The 24,319-nt window shown below is 35.6% G+C and overlaps 1 protein-coding gene across 1 annotated transcript in view; it reads right to left on the reverse strand.

Moving 5' to 3' along the window:
• Window positions 1–23,140, reverse strand: part of LOC136038834 (fumarylacetoacetase-like) — a 59,390-nt gene extending 36,250 nt beyond the window's left edge. Inside the window, exons 1-2 of the mRNA XM_065722246.1 lie at window positions 23,007–23,140; window positions 3,177–3,287 (exon numbers count right to left, since the gene is read on the reverse strand). Coding sequence (XP_065578318.1) covers window positions 3,177–3,287; window positions 23,007–23,090 — 195 coding nt within the window. The 5' untranslated portion in view covers window positions 23,091–23,140. The remainder of the gene's footprint in view (window positions 1–3,176; window positions 3,288–23,006) is intronic.
• Between the last annotated feature and the right edge of the window lie 1,179 nt (window positions 23,141–24,319).

A 24,319-nucleotide genomic window follows, 5' to 3' on the forward strand; every position in this document is an offset into this window, starting at 1 on the left:
TTTCTGTAGAGGGATTTTCTATTGGGAGAAGTTTCGGCGGAGATGAATGTTCCTGGGGGGCAGTTACCCAGGGGAAATTTTATGATTTCCCTATTGTTTTTACTTTGTGTTTGTTTGATTCCTGACATGATTTGAAAAAAAGTGCGAAATTAAATATAATAAAAACACATTTTTTCACCTAAAAGTATAGAGAAACATTAAAACTTAAAATAAACAGAGATTTTTCCGTATATGAGGGGGCAGCCTTTTCCTCAACCCTTGCTCTTTACGCTAAAGTTTGATTTGTTTTCATAGTTTTTTCAGAAAGACTGCTCAAATACAAGGGCCGTTAAATTTGAACAAGAAGTATTTTCAAAGAATTTTAAGACTATTGTAAAGAGCGAGGGTTGAAGAAGGGGCAGTCCCCCTCATATACGGAATAATTTCGATCTGTTCTAAGTTTTAACGTTACTCCTGACTTTCAGCTTAAAACACTCCCTAAAAAAAAAAAAAAGCAAACTATATCACTAGTGAAAAAGAACAACAGACAATGACAACTTTTTTTATATGATTTTTCCTGAGGAAAATACGAACATGCGAGTGAGAACATGTTTTTTCTGAGAAATAGAGAATTTCGTATTTTTGTAGATAGAAGTTTTGTAATTCTCATATATGATTGGATTTATGTTTTGGATTAACAAACTGCTTGTATGATTCTTGCATCCTTGAAGGCCCTTATATCGGCCTTGCAGAGAGGCAACCCATTTCATATACGGAGTAATTTCTGTTCGTTTTAAGTTTTAATGTCGCTCCTTACTTTAAGTTAAAAAAAAACTAGTTTTTTTATTTAATTTTTGAACGTTTTTGAATTAATGCATGTTTGATTTTGGCTCTCCGCACACAAATTATTTAAATAAAATTTGCATATTAATTCTTTTTTTTGGCTAAATGGCTTTCTCTTAGTTTTGATCAGACGATTTTGAGAAATAAGGGGTGGGGAAGGAGGTCTAGTTGCCCTCCAATTTTTCAGTTACTTAAAAAAGGCAACTAGAGCTTTTAATTTTTAACGAACGTTTTTATTAGTATAAACTATACGTAACTTAAGAATTAACTTACATAACAAACTTTTATATTCTTATGTTTTTATTATGTATACGAGAGGGTTTTTTACCCTCGTTAATACCCCGCTCTTTACACTAAATCGTAAGTTTTGTCCCAATTCTTTAAGAATGACCCCTGAATCAGAAAAAAACGTAGAATAAATAATTGAAATTACTAAAAATACTTTAGCATAAAGAGCGAGGTATTTATCTCTTCCTAAATACCTCGCTCTTTATGCTAAAGAATTTTTAGAACCCCTCATATGCGTAATAATCTCTGTTCGTTTTAAGTTTCAATGCAGCTCCTTACTTTCAATTAAAAAAAACATTTTCATGTTTATTTTTCATTGTTTTTTTTATAGTAATGCTAGAAAATCCTGCGCCCTTTTCACTGAATTGTTCTTCCCCCACGACAAATTCCTCCAAGGAAAGATCCTCATACATAGCCCTTCCCCTCAACCCCACCCCCCAAACCAAAAAAATCCCCCGGAAAACGTATGTGCACTTCCCAATAACTATTACTGTATTAAACACTGGTCAAAGTTTGTAACTTGCAGCCCCTCCCCCAGGGATTGTGGGGGTAAAGTCATTCCCAAAGACATAGTTCTTATAGTTTTCGACTATGCGGAACAAAATGGCTATCTCAAAATATTGATCCGTTGACTTTGGGAAAAAATGAGCGCGGGAGGGGGCTTAGGTGCCCTCCAATTTTTTCGGTCACTTAAAAACGGCACTAGAAATTTTTATTTCCGTTAGAATGAGCCCTTTTGCGACATTCTAGGACTAGGTCGATACGATGATACCTGGGAAAAAAAAAAAAAAAAAAAAAACAAACCAAATAAACATGCACCCGTGATTTGTCTTCTGGCAAAAAATACGAAATTCCACATTTTTATAGATAGGAGCTTGAAATTTTTGCTGTAGGGTTCTCTGATACGCCGAATGGGATGGTGTGATTTTCGTTAAGATTTTATGACTTTTAGGGGGTGTTTTTCCCTATTTTCCAAAATAAGGCATATTTTCTCAGGCTTGTAACTTATGATTACAAAGACCAAATTTGTTGAAACTTATATATTTGAAATCAGCATGGAAATCCAATTCTTTTGATGTATCCGTTTTTCGAGTTTCGTTTACTATTGAGCCAAGTCGCTCCTTACTATAAAGCTTGTTACCACGAGCTGCTTGAAACTATAAAATGCTTTGCTTTTCACTTGAAATACTTGTGCAACATGAGAGCAATTGTCACTCAACAGAACATTTACGCCTATTAAAGCCCTGATCAAACAATATTGCTAAGAATGAAGCAACATTAGGGGGTTGGAGGAGAAAAACGTTGTCTAGATTTGAAATTAACAAACAAAACATGTAAAATATCAACGTTTTGGCTGCATGTGTTTGTATCAAAATTCATTTCTAAGAGTTTTATCAAGCCACTCATTTCATTAGATACATTTTGTTACCACAAACTGTTCGATTACCATATCTACTACTACTAAAAACTCACTGCAGCACCAAGCCGCCTGAGGCCAACACAGCTACGCACGCTCCTCCTCCAACCTAATCTATTCAAGGCCTCCCTCTTTACACCCTCCCAGGAAGTTTCCATATGCTGGAGTTAACACCTAGTCAAAAGTAGTGGGCCCAAAAAACCCTGCCTTTATAAAGGGGGGCGTAGAGAGATTCCAACTGGTATTGATATCAAGGACCAGCCCCTCAAAAAATCTACTTGTTTTAGTTTGTAACCCCGTCCCCCAGCGCGGACGTTCTATCATCTTTTTGCCTTACAAATTGTAACCTACCTATGTTCACATTATGCTCCAAGCATGACTTGATTGTGCATCTTCATTATATTAAACAGCTTGTAAAACAAAATGAAAGCATGAAGTCTTTTCAAATGTTTCCACATTAGCTTGCACAGTAGGAAAATCTTCAAAAAAAGGAGCTGTGCATTCGGTTAATATACAAGCCAATATCCAGAAAAATCTATTTTTATTAGTTTTAAACCCCGCACCTTAGCACAGATGTTTAGATCCTCCTTCTTCCCTAGGATCTGCACCTTTTTTTAAATCTACCGAAAATGATATACAAGAAACAAACCTCAGTGAAAACATGTTGCTGAGAAGACAATACTGGTCCTGAGAACAGACGTCGAATCACAAACAAATCCAAAATCCATTCTCCAATAGCCACACCAATATGATTCTCCTCCTTAAAAACAAATTCAACATTTAAGTTACTCTGTTTAGATTAATTAGGTGTGATGTGCAAGTAGTAGCTGCCAAAATAGGAGGATCTAGAGAAAGATATCCCTTCCCCTCATCATCCAGGGTGATTTTAGTCTCTGTTAGAATACATCAGATTCAAAGAGGACATTTCTACTAAATTAAATTTATTTACAGTATGAGGAATCTGGTATCTGATCAAGAATCTAGCTCTTTCTGATTTAATAGGGGGAAGACAATACTTCTTGGAACAGACGTGGTGAGCAGGAGAAATGGGATTCTCAATTATACACAAAATAAATTTTGGGAAATTGGATATCATAATACCCCATTGCTGTATGTAAGTCTTTCAGTTGTTTGAAATTAAGTATATTGAGAAAAATATATAAAGAGATTTTTTAGCCTCACAGGGCAATGAACAAAAGTACCCAGAATTCTAAATGCTTTATTTTAAATTATCTGAAAAGGTTGCAGATGGACCATAAATGTGTTCAGATAGATTACAGGGCAATAATTAAGGCCGTGATTAAGTGAACTTGAAAACATCGAGCTTCAAAATTGAAGTAAGGTTAGCCTTCTGTCTTTTAATTCTCTAGAGATCGTCGATTGTCAAAACTTCAAATAGCACCAATTACCAAGTCTTGTGAAAGGTTTTGATTGACAGCTTCCTTTGGTGAGATGCTTCAGCCGAGAAATAGCAATATATTTGGCTGCGTCTTGCAAAGCTTGGTTACCGACCAAGGGAGAAGAGAAAATGAGCAAAAGAGCACTATCATTCTCAAGTACAAAATGCCCATGTATATGCAACTGTGACGGCATGCATAGAGTGCATTTTAAAATATTTTTTTTTCCTAGGGATAGGCTATTTAAAATACCTCAGTTGATTAATTCGAAACTAAACACCGAACTTAGTTGAAAGCTTTCTTCAAGGATTCTTAGAAAACCAAAGTTTTCTTACAAATTAAATAAAAAAAATAACTGAAAGTAAGGAGTGACATTAACACTTAAAACGAACAGAAATTACTTCGTATATGAAAGGGACTGCTTCCTCGTGAACGCCCCACTCTTTACGCTGAAATTTTTTACTGTTTTAAAAAATAGAGTTAAGAGAAAGAGTCAGACTTTAGCGTGAAGAGCGGGGCGTTGATGAGGAAGCAGCCCCTTTCATATATGAAGTAATTTCTGTTCGTTTCATGTTTTAATGTCACTCCTTACTTTAAGTTAAAAAACACTTGTTTTTATTTAATTTAATTTGTTAACGTTTTTTAATCAATGCATGTTTTGATTTATGATCTCCTCAGATGAATAATTAAAACGAAATTTGCATATTATTTTTTTTGGCTAAATGGCTTTCTCATAGTTTTGATTGAACGATTTTGAGAAAAAAAGGAGCGGGGAAGGAGGTCTAGTTACCCTCCGATTATTTGGTTACCTAAAAAGGCAACTAGAACTTTTAATTTTTTACGAATTTTTTTATTAGTAAAATTATTAGTAAAAATAAATTTTATTAGTTAAAGACATACGTAACTTACAAATTAGCTTACGTAAAGAACTTCTATATTCTCATATTTTATTACATATATGAGGGGGGTTCACCCCCTCGTCAGTACCTCGCTCTTCACGCTAAAGCTTAAATTTTGTCCCGATTTCTTAAGAATGACCCTTGAATCACAAAAGCCGTAGAATAAATAGTTGAAATTCTAAAAATACTTTAGCGTAGAGAGCGAGGTACTAGGAGGAGGTGAGCCCCTCATATGCGTAATAATTTCTGTTCCTTTTAAGTTTTAATGCTGCTCCTTACTTTTAGTTGAAAAAACTTTGTCATATTTATTTTTTCATTGTTTTTTTAATAATACTAGAAAATCCTGCGCTCCCTTCATGGAAATTTTCTTCCTCCATGAAAAGTTCCCCCAGCATATCCCTCTCTTCTCAACCCCTGCCCCCAACCAAATGAAAACGCCCCTGAAAACGTCTGTACACTTCCCAATAATCATTACTGTATGCAAGCACTGGTCAGTGTTTGTAACTTGTAGCCCCTCCCACGGGGACTGTGGGGGAGTAAGTCGTCCCAAAAGACATAGTTATAAGGATTTTCGACTACGCTGAATCAAATGGCTATCTCAGAATTTTGATCCGGTTACTTTGGAAAAATAATTAGCGTGGGACGGGGGCCTAGGTGCCCTCCGACTTTTTTGGTGACTTAAAAGGGCACTAGAACTTTTCATTTCCGTTAGAATGAGCCCTTTTGCAACACGCATCTGTGATCTGCCTTCTGACAAAAAATAAAAAATTCCACATTTTTGCAGATAGGAGCTTGAAACTTCTACAGTAGGGTTCTATAACTTTTAGGGGTTGTTTCCCCCTATTTTCTAAAATAAAGCAAATTTTCTCAGGCTCGTAACTTTTGATGGGTAAGAATAAACTCGATGAAGCTTATATATTTAAAATCAGCATTAAAATGCGATTCTTTTGATGTAGCTATTGGTATCAAAATTCCATTTTTTAGAGTTTCGGTTACTATTGAGCCGGGTCGCTCTTTACTACAGTTCGTTACTACGAACTGTTTGATAAAGTTGGAGGACAAGCAATATAAACAAAGGTATTTTATTTCAAATGATAATACAATTAAGTATGTAAATACAAAGAAGGATAGAATGTAAGGAAAATGAATTTTCCTGTTACCGGTACTAGACGATTAATTTTATAAATACGGTTCTCGTATTGGAAGCCCCTGTGGAACTCTGGGATCAAAGCATCCATGAAGAATCCTTTCAGCTTGGGAAAAATCTTTTCGGTCCAAAAGCCTGGATCGAGGTCTATCTTTTCAATGTAGAAGTCTTTCTGGGTAAAAATCACGAAAAAGCAAGTATCTAGCTGAGCACATTCAAGCTGACATTGTACTTGGTACAATGTCAGTCCATTCTTTCCAACTTCCATGCAACAGTCCTCCTTAGCCTCTTTTCGGTTCTTTATCCACTCGCCTATCCCCAAATTTTTCGCAGTTTTGCAGTTGCATACCTCTCTTTGATTTAATTTTCCCCATGATTTCGGCTTTGTGTGCACAACTTTACTGAAGGCTCCTGACTATTTCTCATTTCTAGGTTTCTTCATTGCATTGAAATAATTTATGAAAATTTCACACTATTAACAAGCAGCTGATTATATCAGCTTGTCATTTTGGTCTCTAGGGGCTATTATCGGCAATCTGAAACGATTCTTTCTGGCAAAAAACTTGTAAAAATTTCAGGTAGCTGAAAATATTCTAGGGGACTGTTAGAAAACAGGAAAATACATCGAAAAATGGTTCCAATCATCTTACAGGTTATTGTCTTCTGCTCATGATAGTACCGATTTTGTTCCAAAAGCAATATCCTTCATAGAGTACACTTGTGAAAAAGACCTAGACATTTTCTAAGATTTCTAAGCAATTAGAGGAAATAGAGCAAAATCCTTTCAAACATTTTGTAGCATCTTCAAGAAGCTATGGCCTGATATTAAAAGCGGCATCTTCCGCCAATCAATACTTGAGTACTTTTTAAATATAAATTTTCAATTTAACATGGGATTTTCGAGTTACATCAGTTCACTTAATCACGGCCTTAAGATATGATTCAATTAGAGAATGGTATAAAATTTTAAGGATGGAAAAAGGAAGCACATGTTTCAATCTATGAAAACAACCTAAGTAATGGTCAGGTTTCAATCTCAAATAATCAGAATGCTTACAGAAAGATAAAAGCTCATTGAGAATGATGCAAAGGTAATGAAATGAATTTACTCTTTTTATCCTACTTTGATTTACAATTAACTCTTCTATGGTAATTTTATTTACTGCCCACGGTGACGCCCAAGAATCACGAATTCAGTTTTAGAAAAGTTCACAGCTAGGTAGTTACATCCAAACCTAGATAAAAATGCTGCTTATTGAGGAACAAGGAATAGATTAGTACTTTGGCTTTTAGCATGTTCCTACTATCAATCATTGTCAGTTATCAACATTTTCAGATTGTCAGTGTTTGGTGGAGGATAGTTGACTGAGAATGATTTTCAGGCAGCCTGATTTTTAGGTTGTCAGAGTTTGGTGGTCTATAATTCACTAAGAACAACTTTGAGGCAACCAGTTTTTCAGGTTGTCAGTGTTTGACAGTAGATAGTTTACTGAGAACAACTTTGGGGTAATTAAACATAAAAGGCAAAATTGATCATATAAACAAATATGAAATGTCCACTTCTGGGCTGCAGAGGCATCAATTAACAAAACTGTAGGGAAAGGGGCAATAATTTTTACAATATCTTTCCAATCACAATAATATGGTATATAACAAAAACACAGGATAGCTATAAAATAGAAATAATGGCCAAAACTAGGGGCATGCCATAGATGCCAAACACATAGATTTATAAGTCAATCTGTCTTTAAAATGTATCTTTTAAAGCTAAAACCATGTTTTTTGGGTGTCCCAATTACATTTTGGCCTAAAAAAGAAACTTGAGGTCCAGTTTTCTTCTATAAAAAGTTATTCTGATCCCTACCCCTGAAGTCACCATGAAACTAACCAACATTGCACTAAGTCCCAAATGAAGCTTTCAAATCTGTGTTAATTAGAATGGACTGCATGAATGTTTAAGAGAAAATATGCCAACACAAGGCATTCTGTCATTGTGAACTGGGAGGTTTTATACAAGGCTATTCTAGAGGCCAAAGCATGAAGTTTAGGTTCCTTTTTCTGCATAAAAAGACTGTTGAGCCCCCAATCCTTTAACAGTCGTGTGCACCTATGCAGTACTGCATGACATTACTGTTTAATGTAGATTATATGGTACCGCAAAAAAAAAGCCAATTCTTGATATAATTTATTTCAAGGGAAATTTCATGGTGCCTAATTTTTTCTTGGGGAACTTCACGTAAACTGTAGAAAATTTGAGCAAGTCAAAATATATTCAATTTTATTTTCAATGGTTATAAGAATGGGTGATTAATTATTTAGTTTTAGATCCTAGCTGTGTCAACCTCTTAATGTGTTTCATAATTATGTTTATTTTAATTGGACTATATTTCTGATAAAAAGAAGTGTCCACAAAACTAAAATTATATCACCTACTTAAGGGTAGTAGTGGCCACCTTTAGACAAAACCCCTGACCATACCAGGTTTTAGTAGTTGTTGGAAGGAAGGTCTTGTAGCACATGTATGCACAAATGGTGTCAGAGCCCAGAATTTAAATCTTGGTGGACTCCTGATCCCTGTAGAGGCAAACCAGATGGTAGAGGTATCAAGGCTTGGGAGGCACATACCCTTGATAAAAATTGGATACTCTTTCTGACCAGTTGCTGACACAGAGTCCTTAGTAGGCACTGTCCTTTGGGCTGAGCCCGCATTCATACCCCCATATGAGGACAAGATGCTGCCAAGTTAAGGTGCTCCTAAACATTGGATATATATTTATCTTTTGTTAGATCTGAGGGTAGAATAACTAAAGATGTAGTGACTATAATCTAAATGATCAATTTAATAGTTTATTGACACCCAAATACCTATAATAAAATGACAACCATAAAAGCACCTATAACAAAAGGTAAGCATAGCAATTAAACATATAAAATAGCACAACTGCAAGCAAGTATGACAATATTCTCCACTGCCCTCATGCAGAACCAGAAAATGAACCAAAATTGGCAACTTAGTTTGAAGAGAAGCAGAGGGAGAACCCTCCAGCAGAAGAAAACAAACAAACAAGAACAAAGAGGTTCAAAGCTGGCAACCTATCTCAACCACTAAGTTAGAAAAAAGATAGGGCTTATTAGTCACAAAACATAATTCTAGAGGTTGTTATAGGAAATATGAACTCAAAAACTCAGAGGAGGAAGGAAACCACTCCAAGGGAACCAAAAGAAAAAGGAAATTTTCCAATGCTGCAAAGATTTTTTGTCAAATATAATGTGCAGCTGGTGCAGTCTTAGAAAATATGAAAATATTTAGGGGACTCTCTAGGGGAGGACAAAGCAGAATCCTGAAATAAAGAAATTGAAATGATACCAGCAAATAATTAATGGGGACCAAAATACTGGCAGACCAATCTGCAACTGCATGAAAGTTATGCAGCTTGGGTGTTTTATCAATATTTTCAGTAATATAGGAGACAATAAGCTTTTCTATATTGACCTGAACTTGAAGTTGGCATGACACTTGCATCCCTTTTTACGAAAAAGACAAATGCATCCTAGAAACAGTCCACAGGGAAGCAACAAAATTGATTAGCAAATATCAAACAGTCCCCTATTGTGAACGTCTTCGTCACCTCACTACCAAGCCTCACATATAGGCGCAAATGCAGGGATGTCATAACTGCCTTCAAACTTATTTTGACAAACATTGTCCCCAATTTATTCTTGTTTGCCACCACCTCTTCAACCAGATGTCACTCAAAGAAACTGTCTAAGATGTCATATTCTTGTTTGCCACCACCTCTTCAACCAGATGTCACTCAAAGAAACTGTCTAAGATGTCATGCAGACACCACCAGAGAAATCAGTTCTTTTCAAAAAGAATTACCAGCCTTTGGAATAGAGTGTCAGAATATGCTGTCTCTGCAACTTGTCTTGACACTTTCAAATCAAGAGTGGATACTGGATTGAGTGAGGTTGAGTGGAAATATGATTGGGAAGCCTATAAGTCTTCGACTGGTCTTTAATTCTTCATGGAGCCTACAAGGAAGAAATGCTTAGATTGCTCCAAGCTGCAATTTAAGGTGATTTTAAGGAAACATCTTAAAGTAAAGGAGCAAATAAGACTTAGTATGTATGGGCTGAGACACAGCCTACTGCAGGCAAAATCTGAGAGAATAGTATGTTTATGGTTTTTAGGGGGATTATGATCTAATATGGCCTTAATATAGTGACAGGCTACACAACAAAAGTCTACTGATTTTATGGGTTCATCATTATCTTTCATGCTTATTTCTTATCTTCTTCTTATTCAGCAGACGGGCTTTCCAGTTGATACTATTTAGCCCTTTTCCTTTTGGCTCACTCTGTGAGATCGACAGAGCTATGGAGCTGGTTAATCTTATATGATTTGTATCTGCTCAGATTTCTTGAAGTATATCTTTTGATACCAGTAGTTGAATTATAAGAGAGTATATATTGATCTCTGTGCTCTGCGGGAGAGTATGGTCAGCAAGACTCTTGGCTGTTAGTGGAATTTTGTGGTGTTTGAAGCATTCTAACATTTTACATCGCAGGGTATACTGTGCAGACGTCAGCATATTACATTCAAATAGGCAGTGATCTATTGTTTCATTCTTAAGATTACATGACCTGCAAAGGGGGGACGAGGGAACTTCGCCACTTGAATTAGGGATCTGATATGAAAATGCCTGAAAATTTAGCCCATTTGAACCTGACCGAATCCTATGATAAATCTTGGAAAGGTGCTTACTTGGGAAAGGTGATGGGGTAGGATTCTTATTATTTATCAGTACCTCTGTAAATCTCCAGGGGTAAATATCTCTAATGGGGATTGGTCTCCCACTTGGCTGGTCAACATTTAAAGCATTTTTGGCTATTTCATCTGCCTTATGGTTACCTATTATACCTGAGTGGCTTGGAATATACTGTATATGAGTTAAAATACCATTTGAAGCAAAAATATCAATAATCCTAAGACAAAGATATGTGTCAATATCCATCTTATTTTGAGAAGCTGACGAAAGAAGCTCAAGGCTTGACAAAGAATCAGAATATATTATAATATTTTTAATATTAACTTTCATATATTCATTAACCATGAGGAAATCTAATGCCATGATTATGGCATTTAGCTCGGCAGACATTACAGATGAATTATCTTGTAATCTCTCTCCTAAAGCGATATTGTGGGTTGGGAAGAATGCTCCGCTTGCCACTTTCTCATTCATTTTGGACCCATCTACAAAAATTTGGAAATGGTTTTTATAAGCAACATTATTTAGTTCGGCAAATTTTTTCTGAATAAAAGATATGGGGGTAAGTTCTTTGGTCCACTTTGAGCCGTCAGTCTTTATTATGGGGGTTAACCAACTACAAGGGGGGGTTTGGGGGAATGTGGGTGCAATAGATTTTACTGGCACTGGGAACTTCTTCTGGATATTTGCATATTCAATTGCAACGCCTCTAAACATAGATGGATTTCTTAACCAGTTATGCAGGGTATGAGAATCATTGGCTTCAATTTTTGTAAGGTACTTAATTAGTAGAGAGCTTCTTCTATCATTTATTGGTGATAGTCCACTCTCAGTAAGCAGAAACTTAGTTTTTGTTGGTTTCCTAAGACCAAATATAAGACGAATTATATCATTTTGTGTCGTTTCGATTTTTTGCATGTGCAAAAAATCATAAACTATGAGGCCATAATCAATATGGGGTCTTATATATGATTTATAAAATTGGAGTAGTGTTTTCTCATTACAGCCCCAAGGTGTGGCTAGTAGCCTTTTAATTATTCTTATTTTTCTATAGCACTTTTTTATTGTATTTGTGATGTGGAGGTGGAAATTTAGTTTTTGGTCAAGTATGAGCCCTAGGTAATTAATTTGATTATCCTCTGGGATAAGTATTCCATTTAATATTAGCCTAGCATCATAATGATTTCGCTTATGGTGGAATTGGATAATTTTTGACTTTGTGGGTGCAGTAGGTAAAATGGACTTTTGGGAGAACTTTTCAAATTGGAAAAGTGCATTTTGCAACTTTGAATGCGCAATCTCGAAGGTATTGCCAGTTGCCCATAATACCAGATCGTCAGCGTACTGTAGATTGGTATGTGGGAGGTTCATGTCCCACAGAAAAAGTGAAAATAGGAGGCAGCTCAGGACTGCACCCTGTGGAAGGCCTTTGGTTATCGAAGTTTTGGGTGAAGAGGCTGAACCTACACAAACAATGAAACTTCGGTTTTCTATAAAGGATTTTATGAAGGATACAAATTTGGGGGGTAGTCCAAGGTTTGTAAGTTTAACTAATAGAATCTGGTGGTCAACATTATCATAAGCTCCTTCAAAATCTAGGAATGCAGCAGTTAAGACATTATTTTTTTATAGGGAGTCATTTATTGCATTTGTTAACACTATGAAAGCATCTGTTGATGAGTGGTGTTTCCTGAAGCCAGTTTGAGTATGATGTATCAGATTATTCTTCTGAACAAACCAAAGCAGCCAATGGTAAATCATTTTCTCCATTAATTTTCCCAGCACTGGGGTAATCATTATGGGTCTATATGACTGAGGGTCATGTTTAGGTTTATTTTTCTTTAAAATTGGTATGAGAGATGAACATTTCCAGTTATTAGGGAATGTGGATGTAGCCCATGCATGGTTATAGCAATTTAGGAGCTCCTGTTTGTACAAAGGGGAAAGATTCTTTATCCATATAGGGTGTATATTATCATAGCTACTTGTAGCATTGGCCTTGATATGCTGAATTGCATTATTCAATTCATGTATTGAGAAGGGATGGTTTATATATTCTGAACCTGGTCGGGGCTGGTAAATAGGATTTGTCATGATTTGTGTGGTGATATTTTGGTTTTTTGATGTTAGCTTTTTTGAGAATAGGGAGGCAAATAATTTTGTCTTATCAATGTCATTATCATAGTGGGAATTCTCATGTATTAGTTCATACATAAGAGGGTTGGAGGATGTTTTTTTCCCACAGATTTTGCTTATAAGTCTATGTATTCTTGGCTCAGATGTTTCTCTGGAAAGATTATTTGCAAAATTATTCCAATAATTATATTTGGCATTATTTATTGTTCTCTTGAGGTTAGCCTCTGCTTGTAATTTACTTAAATATGTGTCAGGGGATGTTTTTCCTAGGTATGCTCTCCTAGTTGCATTTTTTATTCTCCACATAATTCGGCAATCTTTTGTCCACCATGCTTTAGGGAATTGTTTAGGGATGGTTTTCCTTGGTGAAGTTCTGAGGATAGCTTGATTAGCTGCATTTGTTAATATTGATGTCATAGCTTCAGCACACGTGTCAGCAGTTACAACTGAGGTATGAGATTTCTGGGTTAAACTTAGAACTTCTTCATTAAGCTTATTTCTAAACATGGTCCAATTTGCTTTGGTGTTGACATATTTAGGGATATGTGGGAGAATATTGGCTGGTTCATTTAAAGAGGATACTATTGCAAAATGATCAGTGCATAGATTTTCAATTTTCTTAATATAAATTTTATTTAGTATATTTATTGAAACAATTTTTAGGTTAATAGTTGAAAATTTACCACTTTTGGGGTTAAAATATGTATTTAGATTAGGAGGGGTAGCAATTGCTAAATTGGCATTATTTGAAATCAATCTTTCAATGAGCTTACCAGGTTTATTTGCTGGCTTATCCCCCCACAGAAGACTGTGGGCATTAAAATCCCCGCAGATGATTATTTTTTTTAGCATATTAGAATTAGTAATATAAGTGAAAAAATCCATGGCATCTGTAGTCTGGCCATTGGTGTTATAAAGACTTAATATGTATGTTTTTGTATTATTTATCCAGACATTGATGCCAATAACATCAACATCATTTGAAAAATCTGGGAAATTAATACCGCAAAATTTAATATTATTATTTAAAATTATAGCTACGCCACCTCCTTTTCTCTGAGAAGACCTATCCTTTCTCAGGATAGTATATCCTGGAAACTTTGTTTGTTGGTTATTAGTCAAATGGGTTTCTTGAAGGCAAGCAATATCAATGGAATTTTTATTCATAAAAGATAAGAGTTCATTTAACTTATTTTCTGAAAGTGATCTTACATTCCACTGAAGTATTGAAATATGCTGCTTTGTTGTTTTAATTTTCATTTTGCTGTGTATCAATCTTTAGCTTTGCTAGGAGTAGAGCAAGATCTTTTTTTGCTTGGATATGCATGTGATTGGGTAGGTACAATTTTGCCAATTCGCTTATTATTTTTGCTTTTTGTGGTTGTTTTAGGTTCATTGACTGTACTGCATTAGAATTTAGTATAAATAGGCACATGTTAGGTGTTAATTCATTTGGATATTCATCTGGCTTTTTGTTGATAATTTGATTAATACCCGTTAATACTTCTGATTCATTTCTACTCGGGAGAGGTGGATATTCTGATATTCTATCATTACTTGTAGAGGCTGGAAGGTTTGTCCAGGGCGAATCTCTCTTATAGGAATGTGAGCTTGGTTGTTTTGAGGAAGGAGTCTTATTGGGGGTGCTTGATGCTTTTGGTAGAATGGTTGGTCTGTGGGTGAGAGGGTTGGGTGGTTTCATAAAGTTTTTGGTCAGGTGTGATTGAGCTGCATTTGCTTCCATTGCTGCAAAAGGGTAAGGTATGTTTTTTTCTGTTGCTATTTGGAGTGTTAGTGCTCGTTTTTTATATACAGGGCATAAAGTTTTATTAGTAGAATCGTGGGGACCATTGCAGTTGATACATTTTGGCTGATTGTTTTTACAATTTATCATTCCAGTGGGGTGGGAGTTTTTACAAGAATTGCATTCATGTAATGTTTCACTGCATGTGTTTTTTGTGTGTCCTAGTCTTAGACATTTTTGGCATTGGATAGGTTTTGGCTTGTAGGGCTTGTGGGGTTTCCTTTGTCCAAATAGGAATATCTGATCCAGGTTATTATTTTCTTCTCTTAGTGTGAATAAGAAAGACTTGCTTAGCTTTTGGCCATTGGCATCTGGTTTACCCAGTTGGGTTACATCAGCTACTGGGATTGGGTTACCAGTTCTGTCAGAGCGTCCTTCTTTTAGATCCTGAATAGGAATTTCTGGAGGGATGTTATACACTACTATTTTAGTTGGGTTTTGGTTTGGGGTCCAGAGAACAGATTTTATTGGTATGTTAAGAAGAGATTTTAAATTCTGTAATATATCTGCTGATTTAGAATCTTGAAGGGCTATTAGCAGAGATCCATCACGGTTAATGTTTAATGAAAACATTGATTTTAACATTTTAAAGATTGCAACCCTCAAAAGAGCTACCTTTTTTATCTCAAAGTGGGTATCTGGAGTGATTTTTCAGTAAATTCCAAGGTTTTGTGAGGGGAATGTTGGATTATGGGAAGGGGTATTATTTTTGATTGGTGAAATCTTTTTCCTTTTTTTTGAGTTTCTTGATAGGACCTCTTGAAATTCATTTTTAATCTCATCCTGTATTGTGACATATACCCCGACTTCCACCATTGTATTATTCAATGACCCCTCATGTGAGCTTTGAGAAAGTTGACTTGACCAGCCAAGGGGTTGAATGTTTTCAGTGGTACTTGGGGTAGGGTCAGGGGGGATTTTATTGGGTGGTGTTCTATGCATTGCCTATTGGAATAAGCTTTAATACAATCAAAAAGAAGAAGGGAAAAATTGATAATATAAAACCAGACTGTCTGCCACTCTTTCAAAGCGAGGACTTCACCATCCACAAAAAAACACTGTAGTGTTGTCTAGAAGATGGTTTGGTATAAGATTGGTTCAACTGACTGCTGATAAATCTAGGTAAATATCACAAGAACTTGTATTATAAATTTCTTAAAGAGTTGCTGTTGTGTTGTGTCTTATCAACAGTTGCCAGGAGGATAGAATCATCTTCCTCACTAAGGTCACCTGTTCAGACCTGTCACCTGTTTAGGCCGCCCTGGCCGAGTGGGTTGGTGCGCTGGATTCGGAATCCTGTGTCTGAGAGGACGTGGGTTCGAATCCCGGTGTACCCAATTCTTCGGTTTGGGACAGGGGTCAGTGGCGTGATCCTGTAAGCTTAGCCAGAGTCAACCCAGCTCTAAATGGGTACCTGGAGAAATCTGGGGAAGGTAAACAGGAAGGGTGTGCGAAAGCACAGGTTGGCTCGCCCCCAACCCCCCATTGCACTTCCTGGCTGAAGGGCCAAGAAACGGAGATCAGCACCGCCGATACGGACTGTAAAGTCTAAATGCCGCATCCTTTTCCTTTTTTTTCACTAAGGTCACCTGTTCAGACCAGGTTGTCAGAGGTGAAAGGTTGGGTCAACCTCATGGGCAGAGGTTGCCAGCTGGCAGCCCATCTCAACCACAAAGTTAGAAAAGAGACAGGGTTTGCTAGTCAAAAAAATAATAAAAAACTCTTGAGGGTGCTATAGAAAATCTGTGCCCCAAAACAGGAAATAGGAGGGAAAACACTACCAGGCCACCAAAACAAAAGATCTTTGCCAATGTTGAAGCAATGGGCCTTTGAACCCTGAAACGTTTTGCTCTCTTGAAAGGTAGTAGAGTAAGATGAGCTAGAATTCACTGCACAGAAGAAATCACATGAAAAAAAACAAAAACATTATATTACCTTAAATTGCAGCTTGAAGCAATCTAAGGATTTTTCCTAGTGAAACTCCAGAGTTAATGATTAAATACTTGTTTTCATTGAGCTTAGTGACCAGTTGCAAGTGGATGACCAATACATTCCCAGTCCAGTTTCCACACCTTTGAGGATCAGTCAGCATCCAGTCTTCATTAGAAAATGCCAACAGAGTCAAAAGTAACTGTATCTTCAGGAAGTTTATTCCAGTCATTGACAGTTGTTGAGGAAAAGGACTGAATGAAAACTCTGGCTTGGGTAGACTGCATTGCAAGCTTCAGCTAATGACTTCTGGTTCTTGAAAATAAGACCAACATACAAATGCTGGGAGAGTGTTGGCTTTTGTCAGTTGGTATGTTAGAATGGCAACAACTCTTTTTCCCCTGTAAAATATTGTTGAGAGTTTAGTTTAGCTAGCTTTACAGGGTAGGAGATTCCCAGGATACCAGATACCATTTTAGTAGCATGTCTTCCAGAACCACAATGTATCTATTAAAATATTGTGAAACTAGACATTTTAACTTTAAGTTTGGGCCAGACTAGCCCTTTGGACAGAAAACTAATGACTTTAGGAAAACGAGTAGAGAGGTAATGCCTGATCTGCCCCAGAGTTGAACTACCACCAGGAGCAGACTTCTTAGCATGGGCACTGAATTTAAATCATTGTCAATAGTGACACCAATGTCTAGCTAATCATTTACAGGAGGTATAGGATGGCCAGAAAGAAAATAAGAGCAGTAAGGATGTTTTTTTTTTGGCAAATTTGATGACATGACACTTGGCCTCATTAAACTCAAGAAGCCAATCCTCAGCCCATTGACCAAGCAGATCAAGATTATTTTTCATAAAATAGTTGAAGTTGAAGGAATTATGCTCTCCTCTGTTTGCCACTTAAGAGCCTTCTTTGTAGAATCTAGAACTCCAATAACTGATTTCAAAGTCTAAAGTCTTGGTGGATTTCTTCTAAGTACTTTGTAACAAGTTGAAGTATCTGCACTTTGTCTTCTGATGTAGTGAGACCACCCAGAATATGATATACACTTGGCTTAATGCTTCTTACATGAAAAAATTCCACTATTTCCTTCCTTTCACTCGCATATCTATCACACTCGAGAAGTAAAAGCTCAATAGTTTCTTCAACGTCACAAAATTCACATCTTTCTGAAGCTCCTTCAAACCTTGCTTTATAACTTCGAGCCCCAGCATGATCGGATCTGAGTCTAAATACGATTCTTGATTGCCATCTATTCAAAAATTTATATATTACAACTTCTCTCTTGCGCTGCTCCTTTGTAGTTACAAACAAATTTCCTGATAAGTTCAGGTTATCCTGGAAGCTTTGATGGCGGATTGTTTTAATCATCTGCTCTATTTGAGTTGCAATTCTTGGAGTAGGAACATCCAACTCACTCTGACCTTCTAGTGCGGCAGTTTTGGCTCCTCTATCTACTCTCTCATTCCCTTTAATTCCCCAATGGGCGGGAACCCACTGAAACAAAATCTTCCTTCTTTTTAACAGCCCTAACAATTTTTGGTAGCAAGCCGCTATTTCTCTTGATGGATCTCTAGACCTTCCAAAATTTTTTAATGCTTCCAAGACACTCATTGAGTCAGTCCTCATGGTCTTCTATACTTTCTACAAACTCCAATGCTTTCAAAATGGCATATGCTTCAGCAATAAACACTGATACCTCAGGGTACAATTTATATTTTCCGACAACATTCATTTTTGGAATCCAAAATGCAGCACCAACGGCTGTAGGACTCTCCAACTTCGAACCGTCAGTATATATTTCAATGTAATTTTTATACTTGTCATTTAGCATTATTTTGAGTTCCATGTCCATATCATGTTCTTCTGTAGGAAATAATAGATTGCATTTTGGCTCGATTATTTCCCAAGGAGCAATATCAGGAACTTCACATATGCTTAAAAATTCTGAAGTTTTTAAATTTACATCTTTGGATGCTGAAATTTCTGAAGCCTTTTCCCAAAAATTAAGTTGATTTCTAACCTTCTTTGGATTCTTGGTGCATGCTCTTCCTGTCTTTATGATCCGTGATTTCACAGGATGATTTTTACCTGCGAGCAATATTCCTCTAATGTATCTCAAAAAGGCTATGTTTCTTCTCGATTCAAGGTCTTCTAAGCCACTTTCCGATAGTAAAAAGGGAATTGGAGTTGTACTTCTACCTCCATAAGCAGTTCTGATAACTGAGTTTTGCAAGACATCCAGCTTACTCAAAAGTGATGGACTAGCAGATCCATATATCACCACAGCGTATTCTAATTTAGCTCGAATGTATTTTACATAAAAATCCAATAACAGATCAGGGTGTAAACCATACATGGCAGCTGTAATTCCCTTTAAAATGTTCAGACGTTTCATGCAAGCGGTCTTTAATGATTGTACATGGCTATTCCAGCTTAACTGCTTATCAAAAACGCATCCCAGTATCTTTGATTCATTGACATATTCTATAGGTTTCCCATATATATGAAGCAATGGGGGTACCAGTATCTTTTTTCTTGTGAATATCATAGCTTTAGTTTTATTAGGTGAGAATCTAAGGTCAATATCATCTGCCCATCTTTGCAGCTGTTCCAAAACAGACTCCATAATCATGTGAATCTCTTCCATAGAGCGGTCCAACACCCAGACATTGTTATCATCTGCAAATATACAGCCTTTTCAACACTCTCTTCTATTGGGATATTATATTCTCCAATACTGTAGAGGTCAGGCCCCAAGGCAGACCCTTGGGGAACGCCTTGCTTAATTTCTACTATAACATCTGATAGTTCACCCTTAACTCTGACTTTGATGGTCTGCTGCTTCATATAATCTTCAACAAATGCAATTAATCTTCCCTTAAAACCAGCTTCAATTAGACCAGACAATAATACCTATTTTCAAACGGCTATCACAAGCTCTACTAGAGCTGAATTTGCTTCATATGTCAAGTAAAAGAAATCAAAACAACAGATAAAGCAAAAAATATGTGTCATGTTCTCATGAGAAGGATGGTCCAAGAAATTTTGAATTGTTGGCATAAAGCATTAGTTGCTGATAGTAGAAGGAGTATGATTAATAAAGACACTAAATAGTGTAGGGCCCAATACACTCCCCCAAGGTACTCTGCTGAAAACTTGTTTTGAATAAGGAAAAATATGATTACCAAAGTCTTCAAATAGGTGAGTACACTAAGATCAAAGCTGAAGAAAATCAAAGGTCCAGAGTAGATATTTTTCTTTAAACTTGGCTGAATGTGGCTTAATTGCAAGTCACTTGCAACAAACTTATTTGTCAAAATCTTTAAGAAATCAAGCAAAACAATGTTAGCACTTAGCAGGCACCACTGTATCAATTAACTTATTACCTTAAATTGCATTGTCCAGCAAAATAAGGATTAAATCCTGTAGAATGGTCAGTAAGTAATCCTGTATTACTTATTTATATAGTAATAAAATTTCAGAAAATTGAGAGATTCTCTAGTCAATGCTCTTTCCAAATAGAATAATGACTGATGTGACAATTCCACCCCTGTCCCCTTTTTAATGGGACCAAACATAGCCCTGGACTATGAGCAAAAACTTCCTGATACAGTTTATTCTTCAAATTGGCTTTATTTCTTATTATGAACAAACCCACAAAATCAGCAAACTTCTGCATACAGCCTAGACCTGTATCTAGTTTCATTAGGGGGTGGGGGCAGCTGCTATAAAAATTGTGATGACAGAAATTATTGACTATAGAAACATGTAAATTAATTGGGGGGATAGATTGTCTCCCCCATAAAACTTTTTAAAGGTATTTTCATATAAAAATACCAAAAAAGCATTTTCATTACAAAATGAATTGTTTGTATCTTTACTGAAAAACAACAAAAACTCCACACACTTTTACTACCCAGAAAAAATTGGTTAGAAAGAGCATTGAATACAGTATGCTTCTTGTTACCCATATTATTTCTGTTCTACAATACACCTTATAAAGGATAGACAAACGAAACTTTTAATGGTAGGCTGCTTCATTTTTTACAGGTTTCAGGCTTTTTTCTTGAATTCTAAAAATAATCTCATTATACTTACAAGCTAATGTTGTAGTTGAACCAGAATGTAAGTTCAATTACTGTTTTCAAAATACTGTTACACAGGATATAGTTAAATTCTGGGACTATTTGAACAAAATTCCAAGAAGTGATTTCATACAAAATATACTTATCTTTTTTTATGAAGAAAAAAAAACCTTGCTTCCCTTTACCTTTACCCTTGACAAATAAGTACAATGCCCAGTTTATATGTTCCTATTTAATTTTATAATGACACTATTTTAGTATTTGCTGCTTGCTACTGAAATATAGATAAATACCTAGTGTATGACCATATCTAAAGGGAAATGTCAATAAAATAAGGTAGTACCCTACCATTAAAATATTTATTTTATAGTCTTCCCAAAATTCATTGTTGTTTTTCTGACAATACATTCCCCTCCCCCCAGTGGTCCTATATATAGCCCTAAACAACATACTTTTTACTTTTCATCATCTTGTGATGCATAGTGTCTTCTTTTTTATAACAGCTTTCTTTCATTTATAACTTGTGAAAAGTAATTTACCTGAGTGATAAACATAGAACAAAAATTATATTTGAAATGAACTTATAATTTGAATAATAATTCAAAGAATCAATAGTCTGACTAATACATATGTGTTCCACATTGTAAATCAAGAATTTTATCACAACATATGGCCAAGTGGGTAGTATATCTCTATCAGTATGTAGGGGGGGGGGTCAGTGAAGCAGTGTACTTTAGGAAGGAGATAAGAATCTATGATTGTGTAAAAGTTGTTTTTAGAGCTTTTCAAAAAGCTAAATGGCCCTAATGTTATAATGTTGGTAAAATTGGAGCAAACAGTATTACTGGCTTTCATATAAAGTGAATATACCACTCAATGCCTTTTTCATGCTCTTTACAAATATAATAATCACTTCTACTGGAAAAATGACCTATATATGGGGTCATTACAAATCTGTAATAGTTTAGAAACAAATTTGGGCTGATGCACACCAGGGGGGTGGGGGTAAAGCATAGCATATACTAAATATGTAAACTAAACATTGCTGCATTTTTTTTTTTTTTATGTGTTTGTGCACATTGAATTTTAATGAGAAGAGAAATAAAATGCAGCAATGGTTAGTTTATGTATTTAATATATGCTATGCTTTACCCCCCCCCCCTCCCCTGATGTGCAAATATATAGCCCAAATTTGTTTCTAAGCTATTACAGATTTGTATTGACCCCATATAGCCTATAGGTCATTTTTGAGAGGTCAAAAAGTGCTTAAATCTGAATTTGTGGTAGAAGCAATTATTATATTTGTAAACAGCATTGAAATAGGCATTGAGTGGTATATTCACTTTATATGAAAGCCAGTAATACAGTTTGCACCAATTTTACTATAATGTCACCATAGAAAAAGTTGCATTAATGAAGAGCAATCTTTTTGTTTAGATAAAGTAATATTTTGGATTCTTTGTTGTTTGCTGATTTTGGGGTAATGTTTAGGCCTATATTTACAGACTATTCAAATAGGCTAGCTAAGAAATAAACTTACCTTTATAGTCAAAATTGTATCCTGAATCAGAATTTGACATGAATTTGTGTCAGCAATGGACTTTACCCCCATCCCAATATAACAATTCAGGGTATATATTGGCACATTAGATAGGAGTTGCTATGGGTAAAGTTTATTTCCAGTGCAAATAAATATTAAATTTGTATTCAGGATGCAATTCTGACCCTAGAGGTAAGCTGGAACTTTACCCCACCCCCTAATTAACTTAAACTACCTGCTTTTTGACACCATACCAAAAACAGAGCAAGATGCAATTGCATCTGTTTTGGGAGCAAAAAGTTTGGTAAATAAGCATTTCTAAGTAGGTAGGTACTATAGTAGCCTATAGTATATTTCTAAGTACTTTAGTATGCTTCTTTGCAGCAGAGTTTCCAGAATAGACAGCTTGTGATGAAACTAAACATTTACCATCACTTTTCTCAACAAAATCCAATTAACTAGACTTCTTAGCTTTTTAAATAGTGTTTTATCTTATGATTTGTCCTTAATTTTAAAGTGTAGATTGGTAGCACTTATTAACCCCAAATCTTTAGCTGTGGTGACATTAATATGTAAGTAGCCTACTATCTTTACTTATAATTTTTATATTGATAAGGCTATTAGACAATCGAGGAAGTCGAAAAGACACGAGTTTTTCTTTAGGTGTGTTAGGGTAGATCAAAACAGCAAGTTTGCTTGTCAAACCACAACTAATCTTTGAGAAAATACACCAAAATAACTTAAATATTTTGTATACATTCGTATTCTTTCTTGAAAATACACCATATGGTAAATTATCAATAGAAAAGTCTGTATTTTCGTGAATGCTTATCCAGGACATTATTTTTATTTTTGAAAAATGCGCTATTTCTTGTTGATAGATGCCGCCTTTTCAAAGTGACATCTTTCAAAAAGATGCCACATGCCAATTTCAAAAAGACAGACCCTACAACCAGACCCTTCAATCAGATTGTGTACTTAGAAGTTGTTTTTTGCATGAAGAGATGAAGAAGCGGCTAGATAAGTACATTGGTGTCTTTATGTTTTACTTACATATGTGCATATGTGTTACTATAAACTACCTGATACAAGGCCTTCTTTCATGTGAAACAGGATCCTTTTTCCTCCTTCAATCTCTGGGCTGGGTTCTATATAGAAGTTTAGTTTTGATTTGTTCATTGTTAGTTCATTTGTTAATTTGTTAAGAAGTTCATTTGTTAGTTTTGATTAGCAGTCTTGATTAGTAGTTTTTGTTTTGATTAGTAGTTTTGATTTGAGTAGTTTTTAGTTTTGATTAGTAGTTGATTAGTACTTTTGATTAGTTTTAGTAGTATTGATTAGTTAAGTATTAGTTAAGTATTTAAGCTAGTGAAATAAGAGCTAAGGCGGTTCAGTAGTTTTCTCCAATTCCTATTAAATCTCGTGTCCTTTGGTCTGCTTAGGAGACAAATATTGAAAATATTGAAAATTTTTCACTGAATTTAAATAACTCAATATAAAATAATCTCTCTTTACAGTTTTTTTTATATAGTATACATCATAATAATAATAATAATAGCAATATTTATATATAACCCACAAAATACAATGTAAAACAATCATTAACTTACGATTCTATAATACAACATAAATAAATTTAAGTCAATTCAGAAATTGGCCGAAGAGCATCAACAAAGTCAAATTTAGAAACGGTTCTATGGCTCCGATACCACCGAGGCAAACGCAGGAGATATTTACAGTACTTAAAATATCCTGAGCGTATTTTCTTTGTAACCTTCTTGCGAAAGAGGAAAGCAAAACCAGAAAGATAAAAAACAGCAGGGGCACAAAAACTAGAATAAAGACGGCAAAGTCCTTTTCGATTATACCGACCACGATTGGATAAATTTTTCCGTAACCAGCCTGCACACTTTTCAGCATGCTGGACGTAATAGCGGAGCAAGTAGACGAAATTGACGTGGAAAAAGATAGACCTAACCATTTAATACTTTCTGAACATGCTATAGTTGAAGAACTCAAGCAAAGAGGCGATGCTGGTAGAGGACTCCCAAAACACAAAAACTCACGTTT

This window comes from Artemia franciscana, chromosome 18, assembly GCF_032884065.1.
Source record: "Artemia franciscana chromosome 18, ASM3288406v1, whole genome shotgun sequence".
Taxonomy (NCBI): Eukaryota; Metazoa; Arthropoda; class Branchiopoda; order Anostraca; family Artemiidae; genus Artemia; species Artemia franciscana.